Source organism: Erpetoichthys calabaricus, chromosome 10 (genome assembly GCF_900747795.2).
Source record: "Erpetoichthys calabaricus chromosome 10, fErpCal1.3, whole genome shotgun sequence".
Lineage (NCBI taxonomy): Eukaryota > Metazoa > Chordata > Cladistia > Polypteriformes > Polypteridae > Erpetoichthys > Erpetoichthys calabaricus.
In genome coordinates, this window is record NC_041403.2 from 138,942,459 (window position 1) to 138,958,714 (window position 16,256).

The window sequence follows — 16,256 nt, forward strand, 5'->3', positions numbered from 1 at the left end:
GAATTTGGCACTAACAGCATGAATCCATACTCCCATTCCCCCTTTTGTGTCAACAGCCCAGGCTGGTGGCACATTGGTGTTGGGAATGTTTTCTTGACCTACTTTGGGCCTCTTCATAGCAATCAATCATTACTTGAATGCCAAGGCCTATTTGTGTATCGTTGCTGACAATGCGCATCCCTTCATGGACATAATTTACCCATCTTCTAATGGCTACTTCCAGCATGATAATTCACCATGTCACAAAGCAAAAGCCATCTCAAACTGTGGGATTGGCTTAGCTGCTGTCATGAATGTTCTACTGAAAATGTAATGTTTCTAATGACACTGCTTTCATTGTGTTGTTTTCATACTATTAATAACTACAGTATTATTATTTTACAACATCTTTTGTTGTTTACTTTCTCGTTGCTACCAGGTAGTTTACTGTAGCTGGCCAAGTGGTGCAAAGGCCACACAATGGTGTGCGTCATTTTGCTCCATCTGTAAAATATGGCAGTGCATATTGTTTGACATGTAAATTTGTAGATTCCTAAATAAAACCTCTAAAGACAAACCTTTGTGTTTCTAGTTTAGTTAGGGAAAGGCTGTTTTTAGTGATGGCTAAGACGTTTTGACTAGAGCTTCTGGTCTGATGATTTATCTATCCCTTCTCTTTCGGGCTCTGGCGCCTGCTATGTTTTTCTGACTATTCTTTGTGTGTTTCTTCTGGTTTGGATTCACCTTCTCCATTTTTATTCTAATTTTATTGTGTTGGTTTTTATTCTTTTTAGCCATACTGGGTATTTCTGGTGGTAACCAAATTCAATACCTTCCCCCTTGTTTTGGATGGAGCTGAGCTTGCATAACTAACACTTCATTCGATTTCCAATAATGTCTCAAATAACATATCTCTAGAAAAGAAATAAACTAGAAAAACAATGAAGACTTTAGGAGATCTTTTTACATCATTGCCCAAGTCTCTTATGATTGTTTTTTCTTGCATCAACAACACTATCTTATGTGTGATCATCCTAGTGTTTTCCATACTTGACCCAGCAATTTAAAACATTATTCACTGATTTCCACAAATTATACTAGGTTTCCTCATGATCTAGAACTTTGACATCATTGTTCACACATATAACCCCCAATTATGTGTAAAATGTACATAACTAGGGGGCTCTGCCTCCTGCTCACTTCGCTCACCAACCCCTAGACTGCTCTGCAGCTCGCGTATGGGGAAGCGGATGTTCAATTTAAACAGATTGTTATTTTCAAGGGAATTGTTGCATATACATAATAGACCTAACTATTTTACATTACAGCGAGTAATTAACCATAATAAAAAATAGTAAAACATAATAAAATTATGTTTCATTAGGTATTAGGTATTCATTACGTTATACGGTTTCATTCTGTTTGGCTTTGAAATTAACACGCAAATACTTTTTAAACTTACACTTTTACTGTAAAACTTCAGTAAAAACAATATTTGGAAATAACGTTTCGTAAATATCGCATTGAATTTTGACTGGATTTTTTGGATTTGCATTGTCACAATGCAACGTATAACTGCCCGAGAGTGAATATCGTTTTGTTCCCTCTAATAAATAAACCGAGTTTGTCGAATGTTTGTCCCTGTGATTTGTTAATTGTCATAGCAAAAGCTGTTCTAATGGGAAACTGTAAATGTTTCAATACGAATGGCATATCAAGATCTCCTTTGGTGTCTAATGTTATCTGTGGAAGATATACTACATTACCTTTCTTGTCACCTGTTAAAATTTTACATGTCAGAATTGTTCGACCAATTTTGAATACAACTAATCTTATCCTATTGCATAGCCCATCACTCAGACATAAATTACGCAATAACATTACGATACATCCTTCTTTCATGAGTAATTCAGCTGGTGGAAGACCAAACAGTATTAACGGCTGTAGATATTCTACGGGATATTGTAAGCTGATGTTTTCATCTTGTGCACAGTCACCACCAACTGTTTCAGCTCAGTCAATTCATACGCATTTAACCAATTTGCTTTGTAACCGATCAACAATTTTCATGTTATTTCATTTGACTTCATCGTTTTTCGGTGCTAGGATTGTCCTTGTACTCATTTCTTCTGTTGATAGCCCTTTTTTTTTATTGGGAACTTAAAGTGAGGAAAACTTAAAAATCTATAAGAGCTGAGAGCGCAGTAACTGTGTCTGACAAAAGCATTTACACAAATGAGAGGTAAAAGGACTGTGAGCGTGGGCTGTTAACCAGGAATGGTTAAGAAGAGGGCAGCACATGAAAAAATTTCTTGGCAATAGTTTCGTCTCGTCTCAAGAATTTCTTTTATAATAGAGAGAAAACAGAATGCAATGATTTGCAAATCTCATAAATCCACATTTTATTCACAACAGAACATAGAAAACATGTCAAATATTGAAAGTGAGACATTTTACTATTTCATGAAAAATATTAGCTCATTTTGAATTTGATGACGGCAACATCTCAAAAGTTGGGGCAGGGGCAACAAAAGGCTGTAAAAGTAAGTAGTGCTAAAGAAACAACTGGAGGAACATTTTGCAACAGGTAAGTAACATGATGGAGTATAAAAAAGAGCATCTTGGAGAGACAGAGTCTCTCAGAAGTAAAGATGAGCAAAGTTTCACCAGTCTGCAAAAAACTGTCTACAAATTGTGGAACACTTTCTGAATAATGTTCAACATAAAATTGCAAAGACTTAATATCTTGTCATCTACAGTACATGATATCAAAAGATTCTGAGAATATGGAGAAATCTCGGTGCGAGGGACAAAGCCTAAAATTCAGTATTGGATGCCTGTTATCTTCGGGCCCTCAGGTAGCACAGCATTAAAAACAGGCCTGATTCTGTCATGGAAAAATACAACAAAGACAACCCAGGACTGTTGATCAGCTAGAATCCTATATCAGACAAGAATGGGGAAACATTCCTCTCCCAAAAGTCCAGCACCTGGTCTCCTCAGTTCCCAGACGTTTACAGACTTTTATTTAAAGAACAGGGGATGCTACACGGTGGTAAAAATGGCCCCTGGCCCAACTTTTTTTTTTGCCATCAAATTCAAAATGACCTTTTTCTTTTCTCAGTTTAAACATTTGATATGTTTTCTGTGTTCTATTGTGAATAAAATATGGGTTTATGAGATTTGCAAATCATTGCATTCTGTTTTTATTTGCATTTTACACAGTGTTCTGACTTTTTTGGAATTGGGGTTGTATATTCACATATTCTAATGTTTTTTAAGTTTGGAATTAAGATTATAAAGATTCATATAGTTAACGTCATAGTTTTATTATTTACGCAACACCCTTTTGTAGGTCATGTGACCCTCCATTGCCTCACTGAAGACATGGAAGAAAGTGACTCTACGAACATTCTGGCGATCGCACTTTGCATTATCTTTTCAAATTCTTTGTGGTGTTAGTTCAGTCCTTTTCACGAAGGCCCAAGTGGTGCCATTGTATTCTTGGTTTCAGTTTTGTTTTCCATCCGGTCTCACAGTTAACGCCTTGTCCCTCTGTTCTTTGAGTTCCTAGCTTGTCCTAGTTTGATTTGATTTGACAGTTTTCCACCCCTGTTACGTCTCGCTTGTTGCCCTGATCATTTCTGTTCTTATGTTAATCCTCTGGCACACTTTTGGGACCTTAACAATATGTGAATGATGCTAGGTTTCTGACTCCAGCCAGGTTTCTGTATGTTTGAGGCCTACGCATGCTCTTAACCCAGTATATTCACAAGATGGTCTGTTTTGGCCTAAGTCACATTTAGGAGGATGAAGGCTAACTGGTCGTGCAGCCCCCTCCCTGGCATGACATGTTTAATAATCATTCAGTCACCACTAATGTTCAATTAATCAATTAGACTTGTGAGAACACAGATAGCGCGGCTGAAGCCCATTGACGCTTATCACATGAACAAGTCAAGTGTATGAGAGGCAACAAATTAAATGATCGTGTAAATACACTACGTTGTTCTTTGAATTGGTGAAACAAAGTGCAGTCTGTTCTTATTCTTTGATTTTCATTAATTCACTCTGTTAATGGATACATACAGGAAATATATAGCTATAAAAATGATTGACCCTACCTTGGGAATTTTACACTTCATTGTGTTTTTCCTTTGCTAAACCTTAAAACAAACTATGCAATGCTTAAAAAAACTTCACTAATAACAAGCACATTAGCAAAAGGCGATAAATGTGTTGGGTCAATATTTGACGGGAGCAGCTTTTGACAGGATATTTTTTGAAGGGTTCCATTTCTACCAGCTTTGGACCTCTGGGCATGGTCATTTGTGTCTATCTTGCTCAAGTTAGATGACTGCCATTAGTGAACCACGTTTTTTCAACTCTGGCCTTGTCTTCTCAGTCCAATGGAGTCTCAATCCAGAGCATTGATTTTCATTTTTAAACCTTTCCGGTGGCCATGTGCTTTGAGTCTTTGCCCTACTGGTACATGAGTCTTCTTTTTGCCTACAACAGCAGGTTTTCCTCCAGGCCTTCACTGTATTTTATTTTTATCAGTGGTGTACACCATGATAGAGGGAAGCATTCTATGGCATGATGCTACCACCACATTTCATGATAGGAATGATGCTCTCAGGATGGGGGGTGGTGTTATGCTTATAACATTTAGTACTGGCCTAATTCCACTGTGAAATCTTCTTTAACAATTTCTCAATGTCTTCCACATTCCTGTAGTCGAGATCTGATATTGTCACGCTCGGATTCTCCACGATTACAGCCAAGGATTATCAGTTGAGTTTCCTCTCTTTCTGTACTCCAGTTTAGGGGATCGTAATTGTAGAAGCTTGCCTTTCTATTCATTACTCATTCTCCTGCAAGTCTTTGAAATTCCTTTGTGTATTAGACATACACATTTCTTTATTATTGACATCTGTTTCTGTTTGATTATGAAAAACTGAATGCATTTAACACAAACATGCCTTTTATAATACAAGAACTTCCATAGCTAATTCACTTCCCAATCCGACACGTGCAGAGCTGCAGGAAGAAATCATCCACACTAGGGGTCCTAGAAACTATTGAAATTGTCAGAAAAAATTGAAATATTGAGATGTCTGGTAATTGAAAGGAACTACTCTGGGCATCTCTCTCTCTAGGAGGATTCATTTTGCCGATTTGCTCGCATCGCTTGTGCATTAACGGCGGGAGGAAAAGTAAAAGTGACACCATTTTGCCGGTGTTAGTGGCTAAGCGACTTTGTCTTTCTTCTGAGGTGTTGTTTTGCTGATGTGCTCACCTCGCTTGTGTTATTAGCAGCTAAGTGAGTTTTCTGTTTCCTCGGTGGTGCAGCCCTTACCCCAACTCCACCTCTCACTTCCGGGCCGGACAGACACACATACTTCCATGCGTAGACTTTAATATATAAGATGTTTATGTGGAAATAGCCTTGGATAATGCATCACCTTTCTTGCTGAAAAAAAAAATACTAATGTATTGATTTTTAAGGTAGATATTATTAATTTTTTTTTAAATATGTTTACTTACTTTTCTAAATTATGGAAGTGATTTTTCTCATATTTGTAATTGACAGTGCATCTGTTAGTAAGATGACTGGTTTTGATGTTTAATTGTCTAACACAGAGCCAGCAGCGCACTAATGGTGTAGTCTGTGTGATCTGAGAGGCTGTACATGGGCCTCTTTGTAATCTGTGAAGGAGTGTTACCATGGCTAAAAATACGCAAGTGACACTTTGGAACAAAGACTACTGACACTCTTAATAAATGACACTTTACTGGGTTGTGTGGCTTCGTATCGAAACATTGCTGGGCACAGAACCATTTGATTCTGGGAAGGGTTCTTTACATATACAATCAGTTAAAAAGGTATCACGTCCTAGTGAGCTGAATGACTTCCGGCCTGTTGTTCTGACGTCGCATGTGATGAAGACCATGGAGTGGCTGCTGCTTCACCACCTGAGGCCACAGGTATGCCACACCCTCAACCCTCTGCAGTTCGCATACCAGGAGAAGGTGGGAGCGGAGGATGCCATCATCTACATGCTACACCGATCCCTCTCTCACTTGGACAGAGGCGGTGGTGCTGTAAGAATTATGTTTCTGGACTTCTCTAGCGCCTTCAACACAATCCAACCTCTGCTCCTTAGGGACAAGCTGACAGAGATGGGAGTAGATTCATACCTAATGGCATGGATCATGGACTGTCTTACAAACAGACCTCAGTATGTGCATCTCGGGAACTGCAGGTCTGACATTGTGGTCAGCAGCACAGGAGCGCTGCAGGGGACTGGACTTTCTCCGGTCCTGTTCAGCCTATATACATCGGACTTCCAATACAACTCGGAGTCCTGCCACGTGCAAAAGTTCGCTGATGACACTGCTATCGTGGGCTACATCAGGAGTGGGCAGGAGGAGGAGTATAGGGACCTAATCAAGGACTTTGTTAAATGGTGCGACTCAAACCACCTACACCTGAACACCAGCAAAACCAAAGAGCTGGTGGTGGATTTTAGGAGGCCCAGACCCCTCATGGACCCCATGATCATCAGAGGTGACTGTGTGCAGATGGTGCAGACCTATAAATACCTGGGAGTGCAGCTGGATAATAAATTGGACTGGACTGCCAATACTGATTCTCTGTGCATCACTGTGAAGAACCACTTTAGCATCTGTATGTTTTAAACGTATAGGCGATTTATCAGTCAGTTACTGCTGACTTTAACAAATACTTTCTGTTATTTATCTATAAGTGACTCAATGATGTCTTATAGGAGGCCCTTAAGCAGATAAGTGATGGCAGCTCGCATTTCTCCATTTGTTACCACCACCTTCTGTAGGTGCACAGTGGAGACCGTCGTCACTGGCGGCATCGCATCCTGGTATGGCACCTGCTTAGCTAAAGACCACAAGGCACAGCAGAGGATGGTGAAGGCGGCAATGAATGTTGCCGGCACCCAGCTGCCTTCTGTTCAGAACATAAATAACACTCGGTGCCTTAGAAAGGCAAACAGGAGTATTAAGGACCACAGCCATCCTGCACAGCTGCTTTTCTCACTCCTCCCTTTGGGCAAACAAGACAGAACCATTGGCACTCGTGCAAGTAGATTCACGGGCAACTTCTATTCAATGGACTTAATGAACAGGCAGTCACAATAACAAATATTGTGCAAGTTCTTATTTATATGCCTATATTGTTTATATGTTTATATGTTATACACATTCTGCGTATGAGGAAACATGCAAGTTAGAATGTCATTGTACTATTTATATGTGACAATATACTTGAACTTAAAGTCCTGATTCTAAAGTGTTACTAATATGTCTGTGCACTGTTAAAATATTGTAGCAGAGAAGTAGTAGATATAAAAAACAAAGCTCCGTCTCATATTGGTTATAAGGTAATCTAGTTGCCGCACCTTTATAAACTGCAAAGCCATGTTTGCTCTGAAGGGCCAGATTATGGGTTGTGGCAGACAGCTGGCAGCTCATCTCGGCCAAGATGGCCCTGTGATGGAAGGATGGGGGAGGGCAGCTTTTCCTGGTCACTGCCTCCCCCAAAACACTAGATGGCAGCTTTCCCGGGATCTGGCAGGGTATTCTGGATCTTGGAGTTCAGTTGGGTGCCGTGGCATAGACATAGAATTACTAGACGCCGCATGACCAGATACATCATACGTCAACGTCGCCGCCATATTGCGAGTGGCACTGCTGTGGAGTGAAGTAATGAATAATGTGCTGCTTGGTATTGTACAAACCGCTGTACGCTCCAAATCAGATCCCGGGGGATTACATTTCATAGGTAAGGCTGAACAATTGTTTTGGTTATATTTGGCCATTAGAAAATCCCATTTTATAATCTTAGTACTCAAGGTCACCTTACAATAAAATTAAACAACATTAGTAAAATTAAAACAAGAGAATGATAAATCAAAAAGCAACAATTAGCAAACAAACAATGATAACTGGCAGTATTCACAATTGGTATGCCAGTTTGAAAAGATACGTTTTGAGGGCAGTTTTAAAATGTGTTATTGAATCGAGCTGACAGATATGAGAGGGAAGAGAATTCCAGAGTTGAGGAGCACTATGAGAGACGCTCGAGCTCCCAAAGAACAGAGTTTGATGTGTGGTACAGAAAGTAGAGCTGCAGATGAGGATCTGAGGGAGCGAGAGGAGTGTAAGTCTGTTGGAGATCAGTGAGACTGTGGAGAGCTTTAAATGTTAAGAGCGGTATTTTGTATTATATTCTGTAGTTAACTGGGAGCCAGTGAAGTTGAGAGAGAAGAGGTGTAATATGTTCAGTGGATTTAGAACAGCAGGTTATTATCCTGGCAGCAGAATTTTGAAGCAGTTGTAAGCGATGGATACGTTTTTGCTGGATGCCAGATAGAAGAGCATTACAGTAATCTATACGTGTGGTGACTAGGGCATTAACCAATAATTCAGTACTGTGTTGCGTAAGAACAGAACAAAGTCTAGAAATGTTTCGGAGTTGGAAGAAGGCAGTCCGAGCAATTGTTACTATATGGGAGGAATTATTTAATAATAATAATAATAATAATTAATTATTATATTATTATTATATTTAATAATTGCCATTATTAGTGTATAAACTGATATAAATAATTGCATTTAAACGATTTGCCAGAATCTGTTGTATGTAAACGATACTGTTTTAATTATTATTGTTTTTTTCATCAGAATACCCAGTTTCCACGTTTACTTGTATTAGTTTAATGGCACTTTTGCCACTCGCAATATGGCATACGCGCTGACGTATCGTGTCGAATGGGCAACACAGTGAATGCGTCGTCTACCTATATATGTCTATGGCCGTGGGTGGGTCCCAGATTTATAGCCCGGAAGTACTCCCAAGTCACGAGGACGGGAGTCCTGAAGTACTGAAGAAAAATATAATTCTCCATCTGACCCGGAAGTGCAGATGAGTCACATGGACAGAAGGAAAGAAGCACTTCCAGGTCGAGAACTATATAAAGGACTGATGGAGACCCAGCAAAGGAGCCAGAGTTGGGAGGAGTGTGACTGAGCTTGCTGGGAGGTGTAGTGCAGAAAAGAATTGTGTTTATTGTTGGCTGTGGTGCTTTGAAGGCACAAGTACAAGAAGGCAAACGAAATTTAAATACTTCTTGGTGTTTTAAAAAACGTGTCGTCAGTGTCTGTGTGCCGGGTTAAGCGCTGGTATAGCGCCATCTACTGTTACAGGGTTGATTGCTACTTTGACTGTCAACCATTGTTAGTGTGGACCACACTGCAGCACCAAGCCACATTGTGCTACACGGTGAGATGCAAGGATGTGGTCTTTAGACCACTCTCAGCTCTATAATTAGTTATTGGCTGAAATGATCCATCAGTCATTGTATCTGATTCTCTGACTGGTATGACAAACAAGTTTCAGACCCCAGTTTCCTTGAGATCCTGACCAGGACGTAGTGGATTACAAAATGAACGTTGTGCAGTAAACGGCATGGTTGTGCTGTTGCCTCATGAATCCAGCATCCTGGGTGGTTTGAATGTTGTCTTTGTGCAGTTAGCATGTTCTCCCGATGTCTGAAGTGGTTATAAACGTGAAGGTTGGGTTAATCATCAATTCTAATTAGGCCACTGTGTGTGAGTGAGCTCTGCTGTGGGCTACAGTGCATTTATATAGCGCTTTTCAAGACACTCAAAGGGCTTTACATAGATGACAGTTAATGTGTGGCATCCACCTGGATGATGCAACAACAGCCATGTATGTGTGTAGCCAGTATGCTCTCCACAAATTAGTTATCAGCTGGTGTAGGGGTGAGAAATGGATAGCCAATAAAAGACATGGGATGATTAGGGGGGCCAGATGACTGGGCCATGATAGGCAATTTAGCTATAACATCAGAAAACACCTTACTCTTTACAAAGGATGCCCAGGAGTATTTCATGACCAGAAAGAGTATGGATCTCAGTTTAGTTTTTGTGTCTCATCTGAAGGACAGAGCCAGTTTTTTATAGCACATTATGTGAGTCATGGCACAGGACATTGGGAACCACACACAGACCTCAGGGTAAGTGCCCCCTTCAAGTAGTAACCCAAGTTTTTCCTAAATGGTCTCCCAACCAAGTACTGGTAGTTCCCAAACTTGCTTAGCTTCAGGTGGATAAGCAGTTCTGAAGTGCAGGTGGTATGTCTGGTGATATTGGTATGTTGCCAGGATAAGCTCTGACCCACAGCAATCCTGAATTGGATTAAGCAGGTTTGAGTCCACAATGAGACACAGATTGTGGCCCCTGCTAATCCATTGTTGATATGGGGTCCAGATGCCTATTGGAGCTACGTTCTGGCCAGCCTGTTCCTGCCCAGCCTAGGGATTGCACTTCGCTCTGTTTAATGTTGTTGCCCCCACATTACACAAAACTTACACATTGGATATACCACATTGAACGGTGTTCTCGCCACTACACTGATGCTTCTGCCAGTGTGGACCCCCCATCCTGTCACCGACAGCACTGCTCAGCTCTAACTCTGTCCTGCATAATTCCTCAGTCGCCTGCATGACCATCACAGGTGGGCATTCACAGCTCCTCTGACATGACAGGCACAACACCAAGGCTGATTTGTGAACATTAGTGACTGGTGGAAAGCTGTGCTTCACTCTTAGCATATTTGTATACTTTAAACACAGCCTGTCTAAGAAAGAAAACTCAAGTGCAGAAAGGGAAGTGAGAAGTGAGGGGGAGACATGTAAATGAAACATGACTGAAAGAAGTTAATGAGGCATGAAGGTCAATTCGTGATAAACAGGAGTCTTCTACCTCGAGATGTGAGGCCTGGTTTTAGAAAATGAATGCGATGCCTGAGAAACACCATAATAATTTTAGAATGGAAATAATCAGTAGTAATAATTTAATACATACAGTAGAATGGAGACTGGGTGGTGCCTGATTTAAATCATGACTGACACATAACTGGTAAAAAGGGTGATAAGACCTGAAGAAGACAGCTGTCTGGGGCTTACACTTGACAGCTGACCACTGGCAGTCTCTTAGACTAGGCACTATGTACTGCATTGGCCAGGATTTCCCAACTGATTGGCTGTGCGGCCTTCTGTTATCTGGACATTTCCTGGTGATTACCGGTTCTTTCTCCCCTTTTTGCTCCTCACTGGCCATTAAATGATACCAAGGACATGGGCATTGTTTGTCTTTTTCTTTTTCTTTTTTTATAACTGGACAAGGCCTCTATTCACATATTGTGGGAGTCACTCTGCCTCTACTGTTCTGGCCAAGTGTGTGATCCTTACTGACCTGGCACACTGGACATCTTGTTTATTCTGTGTGAAGGCGTAATCTACTTTCTGAACAGGCCGTGCTTTCAGACTCAGGGTGGGTCGCATTCTTTCCTTAATCTCCTTCGGGTTTGTGTTCACTAATGGGGATTACAGAGAAGGCTGTGAAGTTTATGCATAAAAATTGGACAGGATGAGGTGTGTGTATGTATGTGTGTGTGTGGGTGTGAGGGAGCAGAGGAGTGCGCTGCATGTGTGTCTGAGGGTTGAGCGGTGGTTAGTCTGTTGCCTTACAGATCCAGAGACTCCCGTTCCAGGTGTGGCAGAAGTGCTGCAATCCAAGGCTCCGAGATTGTCCAAGTGCCCCTGGCAGTGGTCACGATCCCCAACAGGATTGAGCTTCCAAGCTCCAGTCCCATGGCCCTGCTGCAAACCAGGGCTGCCCTCTCGTGTCCCGGTGAAGGTATTGCCTCTCTCCCAGTCCTTCCCACTCTCCAGGCGTCCTGGTGGGGCAAGGTCCCTGGTCATCTGCCACACACCCCAACTTAACTCTGATTGTCCCTTACTGCCCACAAAAACTTGTGAAAGGTCCTCCTTCTGCTCTATTTAACACTAGGGGGCTCCGCCCCCTGCTCGCTTCGCTCGCCAACCCCTGGCGTTGGGGCATGATAAAGAGTGAGATGTATGAATTAGATATAGAATAGTGTGCAGGTTTGGATGATGCCTATATAAATACAAAATAGAGTGTTTGGCATAGAGTAATGTTTTATTGGAATATTTCTCTGTATACAACATTAGTAGTAAGATGGTGTCTTGTCTTTGAATGAGTCTTCCTTGGCATGGATCATTTTTAACTTTAAGTTTAATGTGAGATGAACGTCGAACACATGAGAAGGCAACATAAGATGTCCATGTCCCAAAAACGGGTTCAGAGAGGCAGATCCAACTTTGTCCATGGTTTTGTCCTTGTGATTTGTTGATGGTCATGGCAAATGCAGGTTTAATGGGGAACTGTCGGTGTTTCAATGTAAAAGGTAAATCCAGGTCAGAACTCATAAGGTCAATTCCAAGAATGAGAACAGTATTGTTAGCATGTGAATCAGAAAGAACTGTTGCTTGAATAACATCGTGTGTTATGGTGTTGACGACTAACCGTCGTGTGCCATTGCATAAACCCCTGTTTAGTGTTAAGGTTTCCTAATAGCATGATTATTGTTCCGTTTTTAAGGTAAGGTTGTGTTGTGGTCATCCATCCGGGTTAATAGTGTTCAAATATTCTAAGGGTAAATTCAGATGTTCATTGTCGTCATCAGAGTCAACTTTGTCAGAGCTTAGAAAAAGCCGTGTCTCTCCAGGAAGTAATGAAATGACCTGTTATTAATGTGATTAACATTAATATTTTTTGGACATAATATAGTGCGTTGTGGTTAACCACATATGCGAAAGCAGTAAGGGCCATTGCCTTTTGGTGTCCTGTTATGTTCTCCGGTAGATGCAAAAGCAGATGAACTATTGTAGGATCTAATGCAGTTCATAAAGTTTTTACTTTCAGGCACATCGTTAGTTAGAAGCTTCTGTAGATATTCAGGATATGAATGTAAAGGAGGCTTTCTAATCTGCCCCTTTTGACAACAACGTGTAAATTCATTATTTGTATTGCCAGTTGTTTCTTCTGTGAAGTTAAGTGAATGACAATGATTGCAAATGACATTCATTAATCCAATGAATTTTCCTCAATAGTGGACTCATTATTGAAAGCGTTGTCAGCCAACTGGCGTAAGCGTTTATCAGACGTCTGGCGTTGATGTCTGCGATGGGCATGTTTTGCTTGTGGCGTTTGAGTGCCGCGTTGTTGCATGTCCATTATTTGTGACGCGCTATTTTTGATTTTTAATTGATTCGCCTCCGCTTTGCGCAAAGTCCGTTTCACTCTACGTCGTGCATTGTTTGTATCATGCCTTGTCCGGTTTTGTATGTCGGTCAGTTGAGCTTTCTGCTTTTTGAGTCCCGCTTGCTTGTTTTCTGGCCGGTCATATGCGCGTTGCTTTGCTCCCTTTTTTGTATGTCTGAGTCGCGAGCTCTTTCTTTTGAAATCCTGCTTGTTTCGATGCAGCACTTTGAGACGCGTACTGTATGCATCTACGTTCACTTTGTCTGTCCATTTGGACACGTCTCTGTAACGGGGTTACTCGAGCTTTGAATTTTTTGATCCAAGACATTTTTTCTCACGTATTTTCCGAAGCGCGTTGTATGCGCCGCCGTGTATTGTTTTGGTTTCATTCGTGTTCGTATGTTTGGTCCCGTTATCTGATCCGAATCGTTTTGTACCCGTGACCGTGTATGCATGACTTGTTTGTTCCTCAGCGTGCGAAATATGTATAAGTATTAAGGAGGATCGCACTCACTGTTAATATGGAGCCTTTTCTCCAGTTGAACGGTTAATAGTGCTTTATTTTAATGAGATCCACCTATGCTGCCTAGTGTGAAGGTTTTGAGATGATGTATGTTTAATATGGACGTTTCCTTTAGATATGTGGCTTTGGGTGTCACTTCTTATTGATTTGTGGGGGGGGGGGGTGTGGGTGAGGATTGTTGTTGCGCGCGCGTCTTCTTTCGTTTTGTGTTCCAGGGGCTTGTTGAATACCCCTCTTTGTGTGTGTCCCGTCTGTTGCTTGTAGGGTGTGTGGGGTGGTTTTTGTGTTCTTTTTTTTTTGTGTTCCAGGGGCTTGTTAAATCCCCCTCTTGGTGTGTATCCCGTCCGGTGCCTGTAGGGGGGGGGAGCCTTGCCGTTGTGGCGCTGAGCGTCTTCTTTTTTTTTGTGTGCTAGTTTCGTGTGCAATGGGTTTCGTTGCGGTGCCTGCCTTTGACTACATTTTTCTTTGCCTTTTCCCTTTTTCTGTGCTTCGGCGTCTCATTTCTTTGTCCTCTTGTTTTCTTTGCTCACTCCTTTTTTCTGTGGGTCTTGTCCGCCTCTCGTGGCCCCTCATCCGCCTCTCGCGGCCCTTTCTTGCGCCCTGCGCAGTACGTCTTTTTGCAGCTACGGCCCATGGCCGGATGTGCCTGCGTCCATCAACCGGTTTAGCATTCTCGGTTAGTTATTAATGGATACCACGTGAACCTTTTCATTAAACTAAAGTTTTATCATACGTGACAAGATGAAGCATCCCTCAGAGGACTGGCACTTGGTCACTTTGTGACAGCACACTGTCTCACTGTGGTTCCACCATCGGCCCCTACTTCATCTGCACATTCATTACATTGTTGATTGTTATCTATACTCCACTAATCCTGTGGTGGGAGTCCAGCTCAAAGCCAAGCACCACCTCAGTACTCTCTTATGGCAGATCACAGGATTTTCTTCTCTCTGTTGGGGTTAAGAGGTTGGAGTGGATGCATCCCAGTACCAGGACTTGGGCTCCACTTCATGTTGGGATTTTGTCAGGTCTGTTTCTCACTGTTTGTTCTTGTCTTTTTCAGTGCTGTATAGATAACTATGAAGGCATCGTCAAGATACTTCTCAATCACGGTGCTAACGTGAATCCCAAGGATAATGAACTATGGACCCCACTGCATGCGGCAGCCACCTGTGGACACAGCAACCTTGTCAAGCTTCTCATCCAGCAGTGAGTAAACTGGGCTATTGTGGAATGAAATCTGTGCACTGGGTCAGTGAGTGTGAGGATGTTGCAAGGGGTGAATATATGGAAACGTGGCTGAGTAGCCAGGCTAGAGTACATGGTGTATTTGGGGTGTGAAGAATGGAATGAGGCCATGTATCCATGTTGGACTAGGTTTGTCAGTGTATGTGAAGCTATGGTGTTAGTAAGAAAGATGTATACCCAGACTGGACTAGTGAGCAAGGCTGTGTATCTTGAGAAATAATATACTGCATTTAGGTCAAGTGGTGAATAAGACCCTGTCTGTCGGCCATTGAAGTAAGTGGGGCCAGGTAGTCCAAGTGGTGCTTTGATCCAAGTCAGAGAACATAAAATTGTGTATCTAGGATGAGTGAGGTCCGTGCATCCAGGCTAGAATTGTGGATCAAGTGACGTATCCAGACTGTCAAGTATTAAGGCGGAGGAAAATGGTGTATCTGTGATGTGTCATTGTGTACTGATATTAGTAAAAAATGAGGCTCTGTATCCTGGCTGGACTAATGTAAGTGGTTGCAGCGGCAGGGCATGTAATGGTGTGTATCAATCCAGCCTTAGCAAGTGGGAACAGGACTCTGATATCAGGCCATTGGTGTGAGAGAACCTGTGTGTAAATGACGAGTTTGCGTATGTGGGGTTGTCATTGTCAGTGAGGCTGTGCTTGCAGGTTTGCTAGTGCAGGGGTCTCCAACCTTTTTTTCCCCCTGAGAGCTAATTTTACAAAATGAAAATGGCCGAGAGCTACTCATGTTTTCTAACGTTTATTCTCATAGCTTACTTCCAACCCAAACAATGGAATAAGCTTGTTTTGCCTGAACATTTACAAAGGTGTCCACAACTCACATTTTGCATTAAAACATCAACAAAAATATTTAGTTCACCTGCAAGTGCATTTTGTATGTCTGTATGCATTTTCTAGTGTATCTCACACCATTGAATTAAAAACATGAATGCTGTCAAAACAAAACAATGCAATTGCCAAATACACAGATATGACTTCTTCATTTGTCATTTTGTTCCATGTCACTGTGTCACTTCACATGTCCAGTTGCATGTGTGATGTGTTTTTTAGTTAGTGAGACAACTGGCACTGTGTGGAGTCACCAAGACAGGCAGGTGTCTGGTGGAGTGGAGCCACTGAGGTTCACTCTTATGGAGTCATTTAAATGTTCGTTGTCAGTCTTGTTCTGAACTTTGATTTCATGACATTCATGTCAGACTCACTGAGCTATGTGGACCCAAACAAAGCAGACATTTTCAGAGCTGCTTGGTGAAGATTTGTATACTTATCTGGCTCTGCTAAGCTCCAGAAATGCTGAGACTTTAA

At 41.7% G+C, this 16,256-nt stretch overlaps 1 protein-coding gene across 1 annotated transcript in view; it reads left to right on the plus strand.

Moving 5' to 3' along the window:
- Positions 1-16,256, plus strand: part of ppp1r16b (protein phosphatase 1, regulatory subunit 16B) — a 65,954-nt gene that overhangs the window by 19,952 nt on the left and 29,746 nt on the right. The window contains exon 4 of the mRNA XM_028811939.2: positions 14,754-14,899. Coding sequence (XP_028667772.1) covers positions 14,754-14,899 — 146 coding nt within the window. The remainder of the gene's footprint in view (positions 1-14,753; positions 14,900-16,256) is intronic.